Raw genomic sequence first — 23,431 nt, 5'->3', positions numbered from 1 at the left:
CATTCCTCCATCTGTCTCTCCATCTGTCCCTCCTTCTTTATTTATGTTATCACTTCGTTCTGGCTCCGTGCTTCAGTGTGACATTTAGCCACTCTCTCTTGGCCCTTGTGCATTTGCCTTGTGCATTTGCAGATAAGTGAAAAAGAGACCCAGTTCATTGTGGCTTGTTATTGTTTATATATTAGTTCACTGTGCTGTGCAGTTTGTTTAATAGGAAAACATTTATTTGTGACTTTTTGCATTTGTACAGAATTTGTGGTGTATTATGGTGTAGTCTCTTGAAATACAGTCAAAAGCTCATCAAGAATTTACGTTTTTTTCCAAATTCACTGTATATTTATTATGATCATTCATGCTATCTCATCAAATGAGCTTTAAAATGTAATAATAATACTCATGATTTATCATCTTTCACACTCAATACTTCCTCTCTCTCTCTCTCTCTCTCTCTCTCTCTGTCTGTCTCTCAGATTATCCTCATGGTATTCGGTTAACTTCAGCCATCCCTGGAGGGGAGCGTAAGGTCCTGATTGTCTTCACAGCACCGAGTCAGCAAGATCGGACACGTTTTGTCAGTGACCTGAGAGAGAGCATTGCTGAAGTGCAAGATATGGAAAAATATCGAGTAGAATGTGAGCCATTCTATTCTGCTTCTCTGATAATAGCTCTTATGTACCCATGTTTTCGCTGTCATTCTCACAAAAGACTGATTAAATTTACATTTGTTAAATATTGGGCAATACAACTGTGCAAATTACAACAGTTTACAACAGTAATGAGACTGTATGGAGTTTACCTATTCTGACTTCCTCTATCTCTACCAAGTTGCTTAGCTCTGAATTTTTTTTGTAATGTATAAGATTGAAAATCTTATACATTTGCTTTCCTTAACAATAAACAGTGAAAAACTAAGCAAAACTGAATTGGAGTTTCTTGATCATATGAATAGAATTGCAGGATAATTACTCCCTCGTCTCTCTCTCGTTCACTCTGTCTGTGCAGCGGAGCTGGAGAAGCAGAAAGGCGTTATGCGGCCTGGACTCATGAGTGGAGATGTGAGCAATGCGGTAGATGGAATAAAGACTGAGGCAGTGAATGGTACTCTGGGTAGGCCCAGCCTCGATGACACATATGCCACAGGGGATGGGCTTAAGCGCACAGCACTCAGCTCATCACTCAGAGATCTCTCAGACACAGGTATAGCTCACAGTAGCACAAAAACACATGCATTAAATAAATAGTGATATTACATAAATAGTGATTTTTCAAGCAGACAGACACACAGTCTCTTTATCATACACAGACATGGAATTACAATGAATTGAGTGGATCTAGCACTCCGCATTTCAGAAGGTGTTTGAAAAGGTGTTTCAGTCTGTTTTTAGGGGTGAAAATTAGAATGTGAAAAATGCTGTGTTATCAGGAATAAATAGAGAGACTGTGATGAGTACACAGTGATCAAGTGACTGGAGAGAAAAGTCAAATAGTGAAAAGACAAATACTGGTCTATTGTGAAAATCTTGTCAGTGGTAGCTCAGCAGTTAAGATTGGATTACTGATTAGAAGGTCATGAGTTCAAATACCAGCGCTGCCACTGCTGGGTCCCTGAATTAGGCCCTTAACCACCAACTGCTTAGTTGTATAAACAGGATAAATGTAAGCCGCTCCCAGAGCGGCTCCCAAATGATGTAAATGTAAAGCCTATGGTACAATTTAAAAAAGCAGGCTATAATTGTGACACACAACTTTACTCTTCTTGACTGGGCACAGGAAAGCGGGGTCGCAGAAACAGTGTGGGCTCTTTGGATAGTACCATTGAAGTAAGTTTTTGATGGTGTTATTGTCTAGTTATTGTCTTCCACCTGTTATTATATTTAAATGTTATTATTCCCTGCATGGCTTCTAAAACAGCACCGCCTGAGTTTTTTGTGTACATTGTCCTGTGCTACATTTCCCTTAATGTTGCTTGATGTCTGTCCTGGTCTCTGTGCTTGAGTTAAACACAAGGATCTGTCTTCATTGTGTCTTCTGTTTGTAAAACCAAGAACTTGTAGTGGCATGTGCAACTTCCTAAATCCATTTCAATCCGTTTTCATAATGCAGTGTCCCCACTGAGGTTCTCAGCAATATTAGTTGTTGAATTGTTTCCATCTGAAAACTGTATGTGTACAATATTTAAGTATGACTGCATGTATTAGAAGAAACACTATATTTATTGTATATAATAAACTTTATTGACTATTTATTTCTGGTCTGCCACCCATGTTTATAGGGCTCCATCATTAACAGCCCACGGCCTCATCAGCGTCTGCCTATGGGGGGCGCTCTTCCCAGCTGCTATGGGCTGGAAGACTACCGGCCTCACCGCCCCATCCTGAGCCCCGGAATAGGGGTGGGGGGTGGGCCGGGGCAGTTACACAACGCCGTAGGGAACGCTGGGGCAGGAGCGCTTCCCAACACTGGCGACCAAGGTTCCGGAGGGGGCAGCTCCGGTTCCTTCCTAGGTTCTCTGTTTGGCAGCAAGCGTGCCAAACCCCCGGCGCCACTTATTCCCCCCGGGCCACCCTATCCTGCTCCCGTGGCACCACCTACTACCGGGGGCCCGCCTCCTCCCTCACCTTCCTCCCTCAGCCAGTCCGACCTTGGCGGGCCCTCCAAAATCCAGGCGCTGCACGCACAGTACTGCCACAACAATATCGGCCCGCCACCACCTCCATACCACCACCATCAGCACCACCGTTACCACATACAGCTCTCAGCCGCCGGCCATCCACACACTATGCATCACACTCTGCAGCGCAGCTCACTTCCCCGCCGTGGTTCACCCATACCCTCACACGCTCCTCTTCAGCAACAGCACTCCCATCATGTCGTGCATCAGCATGGCCGCCACTCCAGCATGGGCTGCACCCCTCCCCCATTGTCTCCTCACTCGCCACATTCACCCATCAGCCCATTCAGCTTCTTCCACACTCATGCCCCACCGCCACATCCCGCCAAGCTGCCACTGACACTGTCTCACTCCCAACCTCACCCCCATTCTCACGTCCACTCCCACGTTCTCTCTCATACCCACAGTCACGTCGGCCACATCCACAGTCCCCATCCGCTACTGCATCATTCCGCCCATCAACCTCACTTTGTGTTCGCCCCACCTCCACAGGCCCCCTCCGCCATCACAGCACGTCACGTGCCACAGGCTCCCGCACACTACCTGCCTCAGTACCCACCCCTGTCCTCCATCCCGCCTCCTCCGCCGCACTCGCCTTTACCCCCTCCTACCTCCCCCCTCACCCCTCTTACACCGCTTACACCTCTCTCGCCGCTGCCACAACAAGTGCTCAACCAGGGGCCGGGAGCAGGAAGCACAGTGGGCAGCGCCAGCACAAGCGGCAGCTGCAAGTCAAAGCCCATCAGTCGCATCAGTACAGTAGTGTGAGACGCAGCAGAGCTCGCAGGGCAAGATTTCACCGGAGGAGGAGCCGAAGCCCACGCAAGCGGAAACACACTGTTGTCCGACTTTGCTACTTCCACATCCGCTTCCCACATGTGTAAAGTGAGGGTGATGGAGGGAAACCTATAGCCGGGCTACTAAATGCCTATGCCATTTGCTGTCGTTTCATGGTGGCACTCATAACATCCAAAATTATTCATCACTGCAAAATCAGGAGGCTGATAGAGGCAAGCCTTGAAAGAAGAGCTGATTCTGTTGTTCCTCAGAATTTGACAGATTGGAAAGTGAGATGGAAGTGCAGTCTTGCCAAAGGTGGAAATTGTGAGAGGTTGCTGCCAACATACAATGCAATTAACCAAGACTCAAAAGTTTTAGGGATCCAACTGTCTGCTACGGAGGAGGTTAGGATGCGAGTTTTACTTAGCCAGCCTAATGAGAGTACAGAACACAAAAGAAGCAAGTTTTCATGAACAGCACTGAAAAAGCATGGACATTAAAGCAACTGAGGTTTCATGGAAATCCTGTTTGCTCCATTTTAACACTTAATATTTATGTCAAATGACAATCATTCCGGGTTGAAGCTAAATTTTTTTATTTCGTTTATTGTTTTGTTTTTTTAACAGAATTGAGTGATACATTCCACATTCCTTCCCCTGGACTAAATTGCTGTCAATGTTGGACAACAGCTTCACAGCTTTAAAAGACTCAGCCACACACTTTTTGAACCATAAAACATCCTGATTATGTTAAAAGTATTTTTTTTGTAATAAAACATTATTTTGTGGAAAGTGACCATTATAGGAGAGAGAGCCATTCGGGAGGCAGCGTTCCAGTATTTCATTCTATGTTTGGAGTCTAAAAGAGAAGATATTTGAATATAGAAGATTATACGTAAATGTAATTGTGTTCTGAAATCTGCAAAAACTAGGCATAGCCCACTAAAAACCAAAAAAAATAGTCTTAAATCCTTAAAGATATTTTAGTTCTTTCCTCTCAGTTTGCTTTGCTTTTGTTTGTTTTTTTTGGATGAAATGGAATTGTGTCTACAAGTAGGTGAAGAATTTAATATTTTTATTATATTATATTTAAATTCTATTTATTTTTTCCCAGAATGAAATAATAAGTTAATAGTGATTTAATGTCAAAATGACTTGATAAGTCTGACTTGTCTGGTAATTCTGTTCTAATGACTTTTTTCTCTTTCTTTCAACACACTTTCGAGTCAGTATGTACTTAAACAGGCTCACATGACTTGCTAATTACTTGTATTTGGCAACTTATTGCATAGCCTTAGTGCCTAATGTAAGGTTTTAGGATCAGATGATCCTAAATGTGCAGCACCCGAAGTTCCCAAAAAAAGAAAAAAGAATATATTTACAGTGCTCGCAAGGCGAGCGCTGTATTGTTATTTCATTTAAATTTTGAAAAATTCATTGTATAAATACTTATTTTTTACTCGACGGTCGGTTGAACTGAATTATAAACATAAATAGACAAAGACATTCTCTCAAGCATCGATTGTACAGTACAATTTACAAGAATGATATGATTCAAGTGTGTTTTTCGTTATTAATATTATGATGTCAAATATTACTGATATTATCCTTGATATTTTGATGTAACACTTACTACTAATATGGATATTGTTTCTGTGCTGGTTCGTTTTCTATTAGCCTTTTTTCAATCTAACGCAGTGGTATTTCATGTGTACAAACGGAACTTTTGAGAATTTACCTGGGCTCTACCTATTTCAGGAACTTGTTTTGCTTGGAGAAAAAAACAATTCGGTATTTTACACCAAACCCATTGCCAGAAGCCATACACTTGTACTTAAGCCAGTCACTCTTTTAAAGAATGTGAATTTACATCAAGTAACATATCTTTGCCCTTCTTGTTTCTATATGAAAGCATGCTAATATGATTGGTGCATCTGTGCACACCAGCTAATACATTTCGCACTCGGTTGTCAGTGCATCTCTTTGTATGCTGCTTTTACGTTTCTGCGGATAGTGTTCGCTCTAAGTGCAAGAGCTTTTAGTTTGTGCGCACAATGAGTCAAGGCCTACAAGTGCAGTGCCTTGTTAGCAGATCATCTCCTGTCTCCAGCACCCCAGTATATGCACACACTCGCATCAAACCCACACAGAAGGGTACACCTCCCCAATCCTCTCTGACGTTCTGTCACTGTACAGACACTTTATTTTATACTTTTTAGGCCATATTCAGAGTTGAGTTAGTTTGATACAGAAATTGAGCACAGCTGTATTCAAACTTTAGAATTATCAAGACAAAAGGACAGGTTTTTTGTTCTTACTTTTTGGATGCAACCATTCCCCATACCCCTGGTATATTATTATTATTATTATTATTATTATTATTATTATTATTATTATTATTATTATTATTATTATTATTATTATTATTATTATTATTATTATTATTATTATTATTATTATTATTATTATTATTATTAAATTATATAATTTTTTTAAGCTTAGAGGGAATAGGTGTTTTTAAGAGCATGACCTGGACACAACTGAGGAACTTCCCAGGCATTAAACAGCTTATTTCAACTGTACTCAAAAATCTGATGATTTTTTTTTTTTTTTTTTTTAATTTCATTTAACTCTGAATATGGCTCTAGACGTTTTTGAAAAAAACATTTAACCAGGGCAAACCCACCTTCTGATGATTTTTAATATGTTCTTTTGTTTTTTTCATAGTCTATTACGTATCACTATGTGGAATCTAAACATTAGACTGTCGTCTAATCCGGGACACGATAGTTAGTCTATAGGGCTGTTTAGCAAAGGACATATGTTCAGCAAGGTAGGATGTCACGTCTAAATTTTGAGCACAAACCTGAACATTGTCCCATCGCTCTCGAGGCTCCTGTGAGCTAGATCGTATCACTCTTGTGCTTGCATTAAGTGTTATGAGGCCTGAAGGACGACAGGTTCCAAAACAAACCACAGATGACTAACAGACTTCTTAAAGTAGATTCAGTAGTTTTGGAAAGCGTCTTTACTCCTGATTGGATATGCTGATGTCTTGCGCCAGTGTGCCAATGTGTTGCATGTTCTACTGCACTTAACTGAATGACGCTGTATAAAAACTTGAATGTACATATAAGCTATAACTATAAATACTCTGTATTTACTCTGGAATGGGCTGTGTTATAATGTCTATAACTGGCTGGGAGCAGGGAGATGAGCTATTGTTTACACTGGGGGAACAAAATGTAACTGTAAAGTTGTATCAGTATGTGATTCAGAGCAGTAACTATATTTAAAGAGATGACATTGTATGAAGTTTTATTTGTATATATGTACGACGTTTCCATCACAACCTAATTCAGAGAAATTGTATGTGATTATTTATTGCTCTTATTCTATAAAAATATGTTCTTGCTGTTGGAAATGGCTTGGTCATCTGTATGGATCTGTTACTTTGGCACTTACTGAGCGTGTGGGTGTGTGGGTGTGTGAATGGGTTGATTTCTGTCGCATCAAATCCAAATTGCGAAATGACCAAAATAATCTGAGTGACAAATTGCATTTATACTAAGCAATACAAAATGGTTTTATTTCCCTAAAATGGCATAGATTAAGACCATGTAGATGTAAGCACACTGAAATGACCATTCAAGATCGAATGCATGTTACAGCTCGTGTAAATAGGACCACTGATATGAATCTCAACAGATAGCAACTGCGCTAACAATAGAATGGAAATCTACTTGGAACTAACATACCGACAAATCAATAGAAACTGAAGTAAGAAACACTGGTCACATAAATACTATACTGAGCAATGGATATACATCGATAGAATCCATAGAATAGTTCTGTTAATGTGTGCTAAACGTTTCATTTAAAATCATGCAAAAATGTTTCACAGTCGAAAAGTTGGAAAAGATAACTTTGTAAGCATAGAGTGGATAGGGTGAGAGTGGTCAGAGTAAGATGCAAAGCTGTTTTTCTGTTTGTTCACACAATTATTTACAAATTTAAACCTAACCCTTACTGTAGTCCAGAGTTCAAGGGGTCACTTCGCTGGGTAGATACAGATTTTTTGGTCTTGTGCTTTAGCTGTTGCAGCATGCCATGTTTGCCCTAGGAATTAGATAACATGGCTGTACACCCATTCTCTTCCATTTAGAGCTGCACTATATACACTCAGTGGGCACTTTGTTAGGAACACCTGCTCATTCTTGCGTTTATTCAATCAGCCAATTGTGAGGCCGAAGCACAATGCATAAATTACCCAGATAGAGGTCAAGTGCTTCAATCAATGTTCACATCAATCATAAGAGGATCTCATTGATTCAAATAATGAATCTTCAAAACCATGATGAGTAGAAAAGTATCTCAGAATGCACAACACATTGAACTCTGAGGCGGTTGGGATACAACAACCGAAGACCATGCCAAAGAGAAGAATGTGAGGGCACAAACCAACCCAGAATGGACACTGGTCTTTTTCCAGTCTTCAGATGTACAATTTCTATGAACTTATACCCACAGTAGCCTCAGATTCCTGACATTGGTGAAACCTGATGTGATTCTGTGTACTGAGATGCTTTTCTGCTCACCAGGTTTGTAAAGAACGTTTATATCTGTTACATGTCGGCTTTCGCAAGTCTGGTTGTTGGTTCTGTTCTGACCTCTTTCATCAACCAATCATTTTCACCCAAAATACATACCCTTAGTAGGTTTTACACCATTCTCTGTAAACTCTAGAGACTGTTGAGAGTATAAATCCCAGGAGATTTTCCTCATTCTCACATTCACTGTGAACAAACTAACGCTCTTGTCTTGTATTTGCATTATTTCATGCATTTATGCTCCACTGCTACACAATTAGCTGAATGGATAATTCCATAAATGAGCAGTTGTACCGGTTGTCCTAATAAAGTGGCCAGTAAGTGTATCACTCACAGTGTATCACATTGTTACTATTTACCTTTACCTTTTCTATACTGATATAACAGAAGATATCATTTAAATGATCCCTATATTTACTATTATATTTTATTTTATTTGCGTGCTGTGATTATCTTAACCAATATCACCATTCTGCTGGAGTATGAAGAATCATAGCAACCAATATCATAAATCATGAATTATTCACACATTAATGGCTGATCAGTGTTGCTAGGTTTACCAAAGTCAGAATATGTAGCAGTATAATCACGGTGGAATATTGTGTCCATACCATGTGATCTCACAATGAGCAAACAAGGCATCGTTCCATTGTGTAAATGTTACGCTGGTCCTAGTGTTTTCATGCACATTCACCTCGTCAACGTTTATAGGGTATAGGCTGTATTTTTCTAACATGCACCATGTCCATTTAGCACCATATTGTCTCTCCAATCTCACTGGTTCTACAATGTAGTCTCTGGCTAGAATGGGAATTTACATCCTCCTTTTTTTATGGATTTTGAGGTGAGAACTGTGCTTAAAATGAGTCATTATTATGATTGTATCAGCACTGTGTAGTTAAATAACCATTAAGGTTCACAGTTACAGTATTACAGAGACCCATTTTGTAATGGTTTGGCTAATGAGATGAAACATGGAGTTCATTTAGATCTTTCTTGTTGTGCTTTCTTCTGCTTCTCTACCGTTTTCTGTTGCAGCGGTCTCTTGATGGAATCCAGAGATATTTGTCTAGTAACAGAAATTTATTTGACTTAGCAGGAAGTGTATATAGGATATATACACGGATCAGGCATAACATTATGAGCAGTGAGAGGTGAAGTGAATAACACTGATGATCTCCTCATCATGGCACCTGTTAGTGGGTGGGATATATTAGGCAGCAAGTGAACATTTTGTCCTCAAAGTTGATGTGTTAGAAGCAGGAAAAATGGGCAAGCGTAAGGATTTGAGTGAGTTTGACAAGGACCAAATTGTGATGGCTAGACGACTGGATCAGAGCATCTCCAAAACTGCAGCTCTTGTGGGCTGTTCCCGGTCTGCAGTGGTCAGTATCTGTCAAAAGTATTCTTTAAGTCCTGTAAGTATCCTTTATGGCCTGTAAGTTACAGGGTGGGGACCATAAAGGCTAACATCTGGGTGCCAGATACCATAGCACACCTTCAGGGATCTAGTGGAGTCCATGCTTTGATGGGTCAGGGCTGTTTTGGCAGCCAAAGGGGGACCAACACAATATTATACAGGTGGTCCTAATGTTATGCCTGAGCGGTGTATATAGACAGCTACTGGTTCTGTGCCTGGGTAGTCATTGTGCTGGAGTAAAATTTGTGCTGAAGTAACCTTAGGGGGGAAAAAAGCTTGATAAAAGTGCTTTTAGTATTACCTGATGAGACTTTCTTTAGCTGACTAATGTGCCTAGATTGCTGATTCCCTCATACCATTAGATATAATATGACTAAATAAACAATTTTTTAGTTGCTAAATCATTTCATATAATTGAAGACCTCCTGGGCAATTAAACTGGCTAGATTTCAAGCATATCTATATGTTTGTAGATGCTACTACATGTTTTAGCACTTTGCAGTATTGTCTTTAACATGCGTACTTTAATAAAGCTTATTTTGATTCATGTTTGCTAAATAAAAGCATATAGCAGTTTTTTTTATGGTTCTAACTATTGGTGATCATCAGTGCTTACCAGCTCTTGGTTTTGGCAAAACATAAGGCTTTATATTTGAGATTAAGTAAGTAAGTAAATATATAAAATAGCCAGGCAGCTAGATGTAAAACCAGTTTCCACATGTTAGGAAAATAAGCACATTTACCCCAAATCTATTTTTTTGAGCTTGGTTGAGAGAAACACTGGCAGAGCACCAGAGGTGCAAAGTAAAAATTGTGCTTGTTATTTTGATGCTGCTTTTATATAACGGTGATGTGCTACAGAGCAGGGTGTGAAATTGTTCAAAGCTTTTTCTGTACTTTTCTTTTAGACTGTAGTGACAGACAGAAGAGGGTTGTAGACTCTTGTCCCATCTGGAGAGCGAGAACCATGGGCCAGCAGCTCTTGGATGGTGATCCAGTTGTCCAAGATGCGACGGTTGCGCTTTTTTGAACTCTTCTTTTGGCTTATCTCTAGAATGGAGGTAGGAGCCTGACCTGACTCCTGTTGGCCATCCTTCCCTGGGTCTTGGCCCCGATTACGGAGATAATCTAGTCGACACTGCATCATAAACTCACGTCGTCTGCGTTGCTCGCGGGCCCTCAGCAACTGCTGCTTGCGCTCCTCTTTGCTCCAGTACCGCCCCATTTTCATTTCACTTACAGCATCATCATCAGTGGTCATGCCACTACGCTCCTCGCAGATCTTCATGGCACGGGCCTTCAGTAGGCGATCACGGACAGGTCGCTTTACTACATAGCGTGTGCCATCACTACGGATCTTTACCTTCCACTCCATGCGTGGTGAAGCAGGTGGAAGGGGCAGAGGCAAATCCAAGGAGTGTTTAGCTGGGCTTGTGTGAAGCATGGGGCTAAGAGTGCTGTTTGCTAAACTCATAGGGCTTGCCCGGCCACTACTGCCCACTGGAGCCTCACTCTCTCCTTCCACAGTTCTATCCATAGTGGTTTCTGTAAATGAGGAGCCTAGCTGCATGCAGCTCTGATAGCGCTCAGGCTTAGGTCGGTTAGAGTGATGTCGTCGGGTAAAGTAAGGACTAGATTCAGCACTATGGCCACCAGTTCTTTCATGAATGCTGTTGGCTCTGGAGCTCCTGCCCTGTGTACCACCATCTGCTAATGAGCGAGTGGTCCCCTCCCGAGACAGAGAGTGGAATTTCTGGTTGATATTGGTGTTCATATGGAACTTCTTGTAGCTACTGGGTGAATAATTGAGAGTGCCACGGCCCCTCTCACTCCAGCTGGGTCGTTCTCTGTGCCTTACCTGCACAGGAGAACCTGACTCGTCTATCTGAGTGACAGGAGAAAGGTGATCACTCACCAAAGGTGTGCTCCTGCAGCTTTCGCCTCCAGTGTTGTAAGCACTGCTGGTGTCCTTGTCTGATCTCTCTCTCTCGGGGAGTTCTTTGATATCTGACAACTCATGATGTGGAGATCCCTGTAGGTCAGTAGGTACCCTCACTGAAGCCTCCTCCTCCAACAGCCATGCCTTCAGGCAGCGCTCTCGTAGCTGCTGCATCTTCTGTGCCCGTAGAATGTTCCGACACTTGAATTCAAGGTGCCGTAGCTCCTCCTCCAAGAGCGCCATCTCATGTGGAGTCAGGCTCTCATTAGAGTTTTCATCCAGAGACACCTCTTTCCCATCTTCCTCTTCCTCCTCGCCTTCTCCTTCCATCTCTTTTTCTTCCTCAGCGCTTTTCCCTGCATTACCATTCTTCATATTTCTTTCATAACGACATTTAATCTCTAGCAGCTCTCTGTACCTCTCGCACTCCTCTTCAGTCAGGCCGGGCATCATCATTGCACTCACCGGATCATGGATGTATCCGGCTCCTGCACCACCACAATCCAGAGAGTCTGTGCTGAAGTGGAGCTCTCTGATATGGAGTAATGGTGATGGGGTATCCCCTCCACCTCCACTGCCTCTGCCAGGCCGGAACTTGCGGAGGCTGTGTGGTGTATTAGTGGTGTTGGTATTGGAGGCACTGGTCTGCTCATCACCAAGGAGTATATCATGCTCAGATGATTCTTCATTCTTAGTGCTCTCGTCTGTGCGGCCCACACCACTGTCCAGCTCCTGGCTGTTGTTGAGGGTGGCCAGGCTTAGCATGGGAGTTTCGCTGTGTAGCGGGACCTCATGAATGCCCATTTGGCCTCTTTGCTGCCGATGATGGTATAGATTGGATAAGTGCGAGCTGTTTAGAGTGTCCACACTCATGCCTACTGGCAACTCGAAATCCAGGTCCTCAGGGTCCATTTGAGTCTCCATCTTACATTTTTATTGTGTCACAGGAGTGTGAATGATAGAAGAATAACAGTGGTTCCATAATTTGTGCAAATGTTATAGATTTTGATGATGATGTTGGGTGAGGGAAAAAAAGAACAGAAGAAAATAGAACAAGGTTGTTACACCGGAACAGATGTAAAAAAAAAAAAAAAAAAAATTCAATATTATTAAAACTCACATGCAGTAACACATTTAAACACTAGATGGCAATATCAATATACAGTGCTACAGATGGTTGGATTCAATATCACAGAAATGTTGTGACTGAGACAATACAGTCCCATAAACAAACATTATTGTTCAAAAACCTGATTATATAAGGAACCATGTAGCTCAGAATCGATGAACTATTTCTGCCTGAGGTTTTCAAGTGTTAATCGATTGCACTGCTATCAGATTGGTACTCTCAGCTGCAAGAAAAGAGGCATTGATTATCTTCACTATCTGCCATGTCTCAAGCACGTACACCTTCTCTATCGTAATCTTTATTTATTAAGCCTTTAATCTCTTCCTGCTTTCTTTTCCACATGTTCTCCAATCTTTCAGTCTCTCTGTCTATCACCTCCTTACTGCGTTCCACTCCAAATTTGTTGAGTACCTTCCACACCCCAACACATCAATAATTACTTGTTCTTTTCTCTGGGTTGAGATGATAAAACAGTAGAAGATTGGTTTGCTGCTGAAATCTTGCCTCACTTGTCAACCAACCTTTCTGCTTTATAATATTAATCATTTGCCTTTTTTTTAATATCCCTTAAGTGTTAAAGAAAGATTCTTTATACAAACAGACACCTTTTATAGACAGCCTTACAATCATTTAAAAATATGTTTGGATTTCATACTGAAAAGTTCAATTAAAAAGGCTTGTGGAGGATAAAATCTATCCCACTGTGTGCCATCACTGTGTCTTTTGTTTTATATTCTACATCAATCTCATCTCCCTTTCCTCTTTGTCCTCTCCTCATGTCTTTTTAATGACTCTATCTGTAGTCTGTACAGAAAAAATCTGTATTTTTTCTCTCTCCTACCAGTTCTCTTCATCTTCTCCTTGTGGAATAGCGTTAATGGAACTGCATTAAAGCCTTGACAGACATCACTAAGTGTGATCACATGATTCAGTCATGACTGATGTGAGTGCTCCATTTTCATACCATCAGCAAAATAAGCCATTAATTTTGGGATCTGTTGTCAGTAGTCGATGGAGATGACGTATTAGCTGTGCATCTGTCATGGACGGTTTGAGTGTAATGCATGCATATATGCATACATGTGGAATACTGAGCCATCTCCATAGAAGAGTTTGTATTTACCTCCATCTCTGGTCTGGCCAGTAGCAGTGAAAAATTTGTGCTGTCTTCTCGGGTAAGGATGGCCACCGCCTCTTCTCTATTCTGGACATCAACTCCATTTATCTGGAACACAGATATCACTTAATAGAGTGTTCCTCAATTCATATGCAGCTTAGAATAACACTGAACATTGTAGCATGCTGTATTCCAGTTTTGTCAACTCCTTTGAAATGTTATGTTGTGTGGGCTCCAACAGTGCTCTGGACCCACAGAGGATCTTCTGATTGAAACTTGGCAGTTTGTGTCATGTATTCCACAAGTAATGATGAATTTTTAGTTATTTATCAATCATTCATCTCACAGTGGATCCAAACGCATTGCCAGGAGGATGATTTGGGAATACACTCTAAGATGGGATGCCAGCTCACTGTAATGTGCATAATGTACACTCTCATTCACACTCAGGGGCAAATTAGGATAAGTCAATACACATACTGGCATGTTCTTTGGAAGGTAGAATGAAACCAGAAAACCTGGAGGATATTCATGTAGACACAGGGAGAACATTTGAACATCAAAATTCAAAGGGGCCCTGAAGCAGTGATATATTTGGGGGTGATGTAGTCCAAATTCTTTACAAAATCTATCACCCAAGCAGATTCTTTGGTTTGTCCAGTGTTTTTCAATCTTATATGAGGCATGGCATATTTTTTTACATTAAAAATAATTTTTAAAAAAATAGTAAATATATATATATAAATATATATATATATATATATATATATATATATATATATATATATACATATAATGACACACAGGCATTCAACAATGGCAAATTATTTCTAGTAACTATAAAAAATTAAACATTTTTTGAACCGATTAAATGTAACTGGATAATTTCCCACAGCACACCTGACACAGTGGTTGAAAATCACTGGTTTAGAGCCAATACTTCACCAATCTATTTTGAACATCTAGTTCTTTGGTGCACATTTACCTGCAGTATTCTGTCACCCTTTCGGATGCGTCCATCTTTGGCAGCTATACTGTTGGGATTGACCTAGAAAAATCAAATGATCAGTAATATATAACTTGCATACCTGCAGTTCAGAGCTCGACGCATTACAAATGAGTTTTCATTTACCTCCCCTACGTAGATACCCTGGTCGTCCTCTTCATCAGTGCGGTAGCACACTGTTAATCCAAGCTTGTCCTGCTGACTGGATTTATAAAGCTCCACTTCCTAACAAAGAGAAATGAGAAGCTCACAGCAAGCCACAGATCAAACACACTGCCTCGTATACTGGTGTCTAAAGAAGCAATTAAATCTTATGCTGATAGAATATTAAGATGTAATTGAATATTTGGTTGCTGTGGTGTAGTATTTGGATCCTGCATTCGAACCTCATATTCCAGCTCTTCTTGTCGATCCACTTCATGGGTAGCGACATCAAGGTAGTCATTGGGATCGGCAGAGTCATGCTCCAGAGTGCTATAAAGAGAGTCATTTAATACCTGAATTTAACAATGATATGTTACTGTAGGCAGCACTTCCACATACTGCTTTTTCCTTTTTCTCTTTAATGAGGTATTTAGGACAGAATTTATGCAGGAGACAACTCACAGAAGGATCCTCGAAACAGCATTTTGTATATAACAGCCTTATTGCAAGTGTTTTATGGAATATTTGTGGAAACCACATTAGGGATATCTGATTTAACTACATATACAGCTGTTTGTTCATGGTAATTTGTTGACACTGTAGCTTTTGTATGCTGATAAAGAAAGACATTATGTTGTAGTTGCTCCTTTAATATTCATAAATGCAAAGCCGGTAGAGACAAAGGCATACTGTAAGTAGTTGCTAATGTGCTTTTTGCAGTTTTGTTTTTCTGCAGGATTAATACACTCTGTAATGTGTCTGTGATGCAGTGTTTCTACAGACTGTCTTTTTTTTTTCTATTGCATCATCCTATTTTTTCCAATTATGCAGATTCTTTTGCAGGATCACATCATGTTACAGTTGACGATGCAAGCAAGGGAAAGAACATGAGCCAGCGAAAGAAGTAATAAAACCGAGATTACTCCTGTGCCTCCTGAGAGCAGCATGAGCGGAGAATGAAAGTTTGTCTGCACACGCTGGGATAAAATCAGATTAAACCAAAATAAATTAAAATGGTCCAGTCTTAAATCAAGCCACTTAAAAGTATGGACAGGAAATCAGAACCCCTAACCAAGCTGGATCCATATTATTTGCTTATTTAGTCAGTATGTTATGCACAAGGTGGAATATATTGATGCTCACAATCGAATGGCAGGCTGGTATAAACCAGCTGTGCTTCCAGCTGTTCTGCATCCTCCAGACCCTGATTTGATCAACATGCCTATAGTTTACATTCCGTAAGGATAAAGGACATTTTAGAGGATATTGAAGTAATGCACTCACAGGTCATTCAGCAGGTATGACTCCACCATTGGGGGCAGTGGAGGAGATGGAGGAGGCTTCGGAGAGCTGCAGCCATTGTAGCTCCCTCGACTAGCACCCAGAAAATTCTGAAAGCTGATGTCTGTCTGCGTGGAGTTATCCACACAGTCTGTGATGGCCATAAGTCTAGCACTTCCTGTTGAAGCTCCCGCTTTCCTCCTGTGCCCCTTCCGGACCACTTGAAGTAACAGAGGATCATGGGAATGACCATCCTTATCTTGTGATAGATGAGATGTTCTTCTACCTTTAAGCTGACAAAGAAAGATGAAAAGGTATGAGTGATTACGAAGCTCTCTATATAATGATGAAGTGTTTGAGCTTACAATTTGCAAAGCAGCAAAAAATAAAAAAATAAAAAAATACACTCTTCTAGGTTTATGTTCCCCTTTACCGATCTCAAAATGTACACTCACCATCCACTTTAATAGAAACACCTGTACACTGGCACATTCAATAATGTGGCAGAAGCACAATGCATAAAGTCATACAGATAAGGACAAAGAGCTTCAGTTAATGTTCACATCAAACATCAGCATGGGAAAAATTGGGATCTCTGTGACTTATTGTGAGAATTACAGAAACTGCTGATCTGCTGGCATTTTCAGACACAAGAGTAAAAAACTCAGGATGGAAAAACCTTGTTGATAAGAGAGGTCAGAAGCGAATGACCAGATTCTCATGTTTAATGTGGACATTAAGTGAAGCTCTTGACCTGTATCTGCATGAATTTATTCACTTTGAGCTCTGATTGGCTGACTAGATAACTGTATGAATGACTAGATGTTTCTATTGAAGTGGATATATTACATTATATTATATTATATTATAATGTTCAAATGAGACTATAAATAAGTAAAACTATTACATATTACTATTACTCAGGACGTAACAAGGTCTGCCCTTACAGTGAATTGATGTGTAAAAGTATGTGGATTTATCAACTTTTTAAGCCACAAAAAATCCCATTAGGAGAAAACATGATAAACATAACATGTGTAACCAAAAGAGTACCAAAACACACAGACTTTCAGGACAAATCATTTTGCCATCCAAGGAAATGTCTGAGTGGAATATATAACTGTTTTGGAATCTAAATCTAAGTTATACAACAATATATGATTTAATATGAAGAGATTTAATAATGTTACATGTGTCTAGTTATTAATAGCCTCATAATAGGACTATTTAAAGATTATATTATTGTTTCTACATTAAAATACCTAAAACAATTAAAGACAAATAGTTTGTAATAATCCCTATTTTAAAAAAAATACAATTTTCTATTAGTAATATGAATCTTATACTTCAACCTTTATTTCAGCATCAATGGGACGCATCATGTTGCCCTTCTGTTGGAAAGAACAAATAAACTCATGTGAATGTTTCTGAATCAGGGAAAAAAAGATTCATTTATAGATTTCAATATTTTCTGTGGGATTGTAATTCCATGCTTATATTTAACATAGATTTCAAGTCGTTATTGAAAATGTGACCAAACAAATGTACAACATCATCACATACACACCGTCCAGACAAAATGCATCTTCAGCATTGTTTCAAACATCTTCACTCTCTCTACTGTCATATCATTTTCCCTTCAATTTTCCACTACATTGCCTCTTTGCCTAGTTGTTAGATTTGATGAGAAGAACCAAATGGAATATGCATTAACTAATTCAGTGATGCAAGCCTTCATCCCCAACACCCTCTCTCAGCCCTGATCAAAATATCTCGATTTATACTGCAGGAGTGTAGTCCTCAATCAATGCAGGCTTAATCCTGCTGACACTTTTGCCATGACCCCCGTCTCATTTCTCCGGTTCTGTTCACGCTCGCCATAACTGACCCCGGGAGACTGGACCTCATTCCAGTCCTTCGTAGTATTTGAGTCGATACTCTTGACTGTCCAAACGAGAGAGTAATCCATTTATTATCCCTGTGTGTATGTAGGATTATTGATCATGTTGCTGGGCTTGATTAAAAATAGCTGGTTTGCACACTGTTGCTGGAGCATGATGAAGTGGAAGATGACACTGATTGACATGGAATAGTTTCCTAATATATATTTACGCTTCTGACACTTTAATATGTATTTGGAGATTGATTTAATTACATTTTATAATTCTAGACATGTCCTTTTTTTGAAAAAAAGTACAGGTTTCTGAGTATAGCAGCCATTCTGCTGAGGTGTTTGGCCAAATCAGATATTTATCTTCAGATTGGCTGTGATGGAATTTATTCTGAATTATTATTAGGGACTCTAGGACAAGGCTGTTTGTCAAAACAAAGCCAAGAGACAGCAATTACCTCTCTTTATCGCCTAATACACTTTATTGACCTTCACCCGACTATATTTACCCCTGCGGAATAACTGCATTTCTAATGAAGCAGTCTGCCAAATACAGGCATTGGCATTCACATCAGCTTCCACCTAATTTTTTACTGTCTGTGTCAAAATCCCCATGTAAAGAGTTCCCTTGCTGACTGAATCCTGTTTAGACTTTTCTGTCTACAACACTGCAGATAAAAGATATTTTATCATTTCCAGTAGTAGGTGCTAAAAAATGAGCTTCTGGTTATTACAATGGAGGATGCTCAATTTTTCTTTTTAATTTTCACTCTCTTCACAGTGCTCTTGACCCAATTATATGATGTCAGGCATGTATTTTTATAAAGGTTAGACACATTATGGTTAAGTAGGTCATCTCTTTCTAATCACTATTTATTGTTCATCAAACCATGCTGCTCTCCCTCTCTCTCTCATCCTTGTAACCTTTCTTGCCTTGCCAATTCAGAGAAGATTCAAGTCTCTCCCGTTCCTTTTATCTCTCTCTATCTCTCTGTGTCTCGCTATCTCAAGCGTAGCATGAACCTTAACCTCCATTAATGGTGAGGTTCTGCTGATGTACTTTGAACCAGGCAGGTGTGAACCGAATGGTCATTTTGTCTGCATTTGTACAGAGCTAGGGGTTTGTGTTAGAAATAGGGAAGGGCTATAAACAAAGGTTACTGGTGGCTTAATATTATATATTTTCATTTAGATGTATTTAACCGTGCTAGGAATATAAGGTAAATATTGCTCTGCAGCATGGATGGAACGTGTTCATTTTTGTTATTGTGTGTGTGTGTGTGTGTGTGTAGCAGACTTGGATACGTGGTGCTGCGCCTCTGCCTGAACACTACGGTGAAAAAGCGTATAAGTCTTTCTTAATTACCCTAGTTGCTATGGCAACCGCATCCCATAGAGATGCATTTGACAGAACTTGTTGTTGGGGAGGGGAAGACAGAGAGAGAGAGAGAGAGAGAGAGAGAGAGAAACTGAGAGTGAAACCGACTAGACATGGAAGGTGGGGCTGCATAAAAGATTAGTAAAAGTAACAGCCTACTTGACGCATATTAGAGCAGCTCAGTATTCAGCATCAATTCAGTGTATTTCAATGGGGACACCTGCATTTAAACCTCATTACAAGCATGGAGTGTTGCAGCAATTTAGCCTGTTAGCACAAAAAAGGGAGCTGTTAAACCATTTGTTAAACCAGTGACACTGCTGGCTGCTAGAACCTGTGAGCTTTGCTAGAAGAACCAAATGGTCACATCTCATGATGATGACAGTAAAACATTACTTCAGTAGTATTGCTGGTCTTCTCTATTGCTACACTATGGGTCAGAGAGAAGAAGTGAATTGAGTGATGTCTGTAGAGTGTGAGCTGGTGTACGTGACTGATGGCTATCCTTGAAGGACATGAAAAGGTGCACAGCCCAAAGTCTCCTTGATCACTGAGGAGTGTCATGGTACCTGGAACCAGATAAGTGATGTATCCAAGGAATGATTAACAATGTGGCTGTCTAACCATGAATACAGAAAATCTGATTTATTGGAGCATTTAATGCATGAAAAAATGTTTGGATTTCAGGTTTTGGCATCACATTTGAATTCCATGCTTGATCAAGTCATTAAACTTGTATGTGACAAAGCGATGTAATGTACTCAGCCCAATGTGTTTTGTTTAAAATGCTTTCATCTGGAACGTAAATGTGAATAGAAACATTACACTAAAACACTGAAGAACACGATAAAGACAAACGTTGGCTCCTGGCTGGCTCGGCTAGTGATCATTTATCATTCTCCACCATACCTCAGAGAACACATATATCACATACATGCAGTATTTCATTAATTCTCTTGATTCAGAATGCCTCCAAGCGTTACTGCCGTCTGGATGGAAAGAGTTAAGGGGTCTCAAAGCACTTCCTCTCATCAGTGAGCATCATTTTTAAGGGGGATTACATGCTGAGGGCTCCATGTTTCATGCTGAAAAACTAGTTATGGAACGAAGCACATGAGCTACCTCAGGCAGTGCAAGAGAAGTAAAGGAAAGCTCTTGAAATTGTGCAGATATTGTTAAGATCAAGAATCAGAGCCATCTCAAATTATATACAGGACAATTCCACCAATACATCATGGGTTAAGGAGGGTGAAAATTGCTGTCAGGAAGTAAAAATCAACCGCCAAATTGTAATAACCCTGATCTAAATAAGAGTAATATATTCCAAAAAAGTCTGTTCTTCTTTATATAGAGTATGTTGCATTGTATTTGAACTTGTATTCGGCATTTTGGACTTGATAGGTGTTTAATTCACCCTACATCCTGATACCCTATTGAGAAAATACACATGCTCTCAGTTATATAGCGAGAAAGCAACAGACATTATTGTGGAGAGATAATGCATAGATATTTCACACATGAAGCTCATTTTCTGAAAGGAAGCAGGAAATGAAATGTAGTGTGTAGGATACATCAAGCCTGGAGCAGTGCTGAATGGTGGATGTGTTATCCACGGAAATATGAGATAAAGCCCATAAACCTTGTATTTACCAGCCAGCTTCACCTAATTATTCCCTGGAGAAGCTCAGCGAAGTGTGAATACGGCTGCAAAAGACAGTAGCGCTAATGAAGCACATGTATTCTTACCTGGAACATAATCCTGTACTGCTCCTCGGGCCGGTTTACTACACACATGTTACAGCCCATCTTGGTTCGAGTTGAGTTTTTTATTTTTTTTTATTTTTCCCCTCTCTGATTCTCTGCTGTGAAAACAGGTCTTAGCTGAGTTCTGGAGATCCCTCCCTACAGGTTAAGACTCTTTCCATGAAAAGCCTTTGAAGCTGTGTGTCTCAGTCTGTTCCTTTTCTTCAGTCAGAATAGCAAACTGTGAGGCAGGATTAGAGAATGCCTGCAGAAAAGTCCGGCAGTGAGAAACCCGAGTCTCTTGTAAAGCACTAGGCAGGAAGAATGGAAGCAACGGTTTGTATTGGTAAAATCCAGGCACTCCAGAACACTGTGGTTGTGTAGTATATTTGTGCTTTTGCCATTATATCATGATTTATTGTGTCTTTCTGTTAACATAGCAATGTCAGTGATGGAATACATGGAAATGAAATTATGTCCTTGAGGTAAACCCTTCTTATTGAACAATCCACTTCAGGCAACTCAGATCTTGGTTATGTATAAATATCTTGGTTTGTTTGCATCCGTAGCATGTCCCTTGTGTATTTACTTGCCCTTCATAATCTGTTTATTTAAAGAAGACATTAATTTTGTCTGTAATATATGCTGTGTTTACCAAACAGGTGTCTGAATTCCCAGCTGAAATAATAGCTCACGTGGATTCATTATGCTATTATCAGAAAGTACAGTCATGTGGAGTCCAGCATGCATACGACCCCTTTCACTAATTGACGTCCTGCACTTTTTCCGAGGGATAGCACTTGACCTGTTGAGTTTCTGTGCTTTACCTATCCTGTGCACATATACAGGCTGTTTTTCCAGACATTCCTCTTGAGATCAGAACACATATTAATGTTTCAGAAGCCTGTTTCATGAAGCATCTCTAATAATGTCAATCGAGCAATATAAAAAGTCTATCTAAGAATAAAGGATGCCTTTGTCCGTTCCACACTCTGACTCTCATCAACACGGATCCCTTGTCATTCAGCAATCACATTTGCTCTTTCTAACTGCAGAGTGTGCATGCCAGAGACTGGATGAGTGACTGCACCTGTCAGAGCACGTCTGAAGCAGTCCCCCACCGCGTCCCCACGACTCCCTCTTTCACACTCTTCCTCTCTATCTCTTTCACTCCCTGTCTCTGTAATGCTTTACAGAATGAGAATTGAGTCATTCAATGTGAACAGCATCGAACACACAGTCCATGTAACAGAGTTTGTTTTAACAGAGAGTCTTATGAAAAGCATGATATGATGCAATGGGTAAGAATAAATGATGGTGTTTATGCCAAGATTATTACTGAAGCCTGGTCATGGTTTACTAGTGAACAAGATGAAGATGTGTGAGATGTGTGAGACGTGCCCATATTCCATCAAACCCAGGTGCAGGGTGTATTCCTTTCTGTAGAAGAAAGCCGGTTGCCTTCAGGCAGTGAAAAGGCAACTGGTGATGAGCCACCACCTCTCTTTAGCTTTCTCGTCCTCCCTCCTTCCTTATGCAGATCCAAAATGTAATGTAATCCAGCATAGAGCAATGAGCTGAAGCGCTTCCACAGAGAAAATCGGGATCAAGTGTGCAGTCTATCAGCATAGAAGGCAGACGGTCCAGCAGTAATCCACAAGACGGATCCTCTTAGGCTGCGCTAGAGCAGTGCTGCCGACGTGCATGTGTGTGTGTGTGTCTGTATAGGGAGGAAGGCAGAGCTGCTCGGTGACAGAAAGTGTGCAGATCAGCACCGCTGCACGCGCCAGAGACCATTATGGCTTTCCAGCAGCTCTCTCTCTCTCTCTCTCTCTCTCTCTGCAGCACAGCCAATACTCAGCAGCCTGCTCTTTTCCCTCTCTCTCTCTCTCTCCCCCTCCCACCTCTTTTCTTCTCCTTACCCCCCTACCTACATTTCTCTACCATTCCCACATTTACTGCTCTCTCTCTCTCTATCCATCACCTGTGCTTCCGTTTGGCACTCCAACTCTTTGTTGCTTGCTGTTTGCCAGAGCAGGAGCTTGTGTGCTAGAAGAATATATTAAAGCACACACACACACACACATTTTATTACTGCATATACCAGACCTGCATGCTCATGAGGAATGGCTCTCTAACCAGAGGACAATTGGGTGCAGACTAAAACACTGCAGCTTCGGACCAGAAATTTGTGTATAAAGAATGAGTCCTGGTATAGCATGTGAGTGGGTAGAGGCTGCAGAACCGATGATATCTTGCACCTCCACCTTGCCAGTAAAGCAAAGCATTATTCACCGAGCTCCTTCTGCCTACAGCAATGCCA

At 40.5% G+C, this 23,431-nt stretch overlaps 2 protein-coding genes across 12 annotated transcripts in view; one reads left to right on the top strand and one right to left on the bottom strand.

Moving 5' to 3' along the window:
• Positions 1-6,877, top strand: part of LOC131352864 (IQ motif and SEC7 domain-containing protein 2) — a 92,353-nt gene extending 85,476 nt beyond the window's left edge. For 5 of the 10 annotated variants that reach the window (XM_058389377.1, XM_058389382.1, XM_058389380.1 and 2 more), the window contains 4 exons: positions 471-632; positions 1,003-1,197; positions 1,771-1,820; positions 2,273-6,876. In XM_058389377.1, the coding sequence (XP_058245360.1) occupies positions 471-632; positions 1,003-1,197; positions 1,771-1,820; positions 2,273-3,439 (1,574 nt within the window). In that variant the 3' untranslated portion in view covers positions 3,440-6,876. Of the gene's footprint in view, positions 1-470; positions 633-1,002; positions 1,198-1,770; positions 1,821-2,272 lie in introns of all 10 variants that reach the window. The other 5 variants (XM_058389374.1, XM_058389376.1, XM_058389375.1 and 2 more) reach the window with 2 other exon arrangements.
• Positions 6,878-7,011: 134 nt separating this feature from the next.
• pdzd4 (PDZ domain containing 4) lies at positions 7,012-22,946 on the bottom strand. Of its 2 annotated transcripts, XM_058389385.1 has the most exons (8): positions 21,112-22,946; positions 17,449-17,487; positions 16,100-16,389; positions 15,058-15,145; positions 14,798-14,896; positions 14,651-14,713; positions 13,672-13,773; positions 7,012-12,343 (listed from the first exon to the last, which is right to left on the bottom strand). In XM_058389385.1, exons 1-8 carry the CDS (start codon positions 21,169-21,171, stop codon positions 10,385-10,387), a joined length of 2,700 nt encoding a protein of 899 aa, XP_058245368.1. In that variant the 5' UTR covers positions 21,172-22,946; the 3' UTR covers positions 7,012-10,384. The 2 variants fall into 2 exon arrangements, with proteins under 2 accessions (XP_058245368.1, XP_058245369.1); XM_058389386.1 differs by lacking the exon at positions 17,449-17,487.
• Positions 22,947-23,431: the final 485 nt, after the last annotated feature.

This window comes from Hemibagrus wyckioides, linkage group LG05 (genome assembly GCF_019097595.1).
Source record: "Hemibagrus wyckioides isolate EC202008001 linkage group LG05, SWU_Hwy_1.0, whole genome shotgun sequence".
Classification (NCBI taxonomy): Eukaryota; Metazoa; Chordata; class Actinopteri; order Siluriformes; family Bagridae; genus Hemibagrus; species Hemibagrus wyckioides.
Note: the sequence above shows the minus strand (reverse complement) of the source record. Positions and strands in the feature narration are given on the sequence as shown.

Bases quoted from the DNA above. Each gene is read 5' to 3' on its own strand.
- pdzd4 (XM_058389385.1), bottom strand. From the start codon at position 21,171: ATGGGCTGTAACATGTGTGTAGTAAACCGGCCCGAGGAGCAGTACAGG. The intron at 16,390-17,448 runs GTTGAAGTATAA...TTTCTTTGTCAG, and splicing joins CCATTGATGCTGAAATAAAG to CTTAAAGGTAGAAGAACATC. The intron at 14,714-14,797 runs GTAAATGAAAAC...TGATTTTTCTAG, and splicing joins AGGGTATCTACGTAGGGGAG to GTCAATCCCAACAGTATAGC.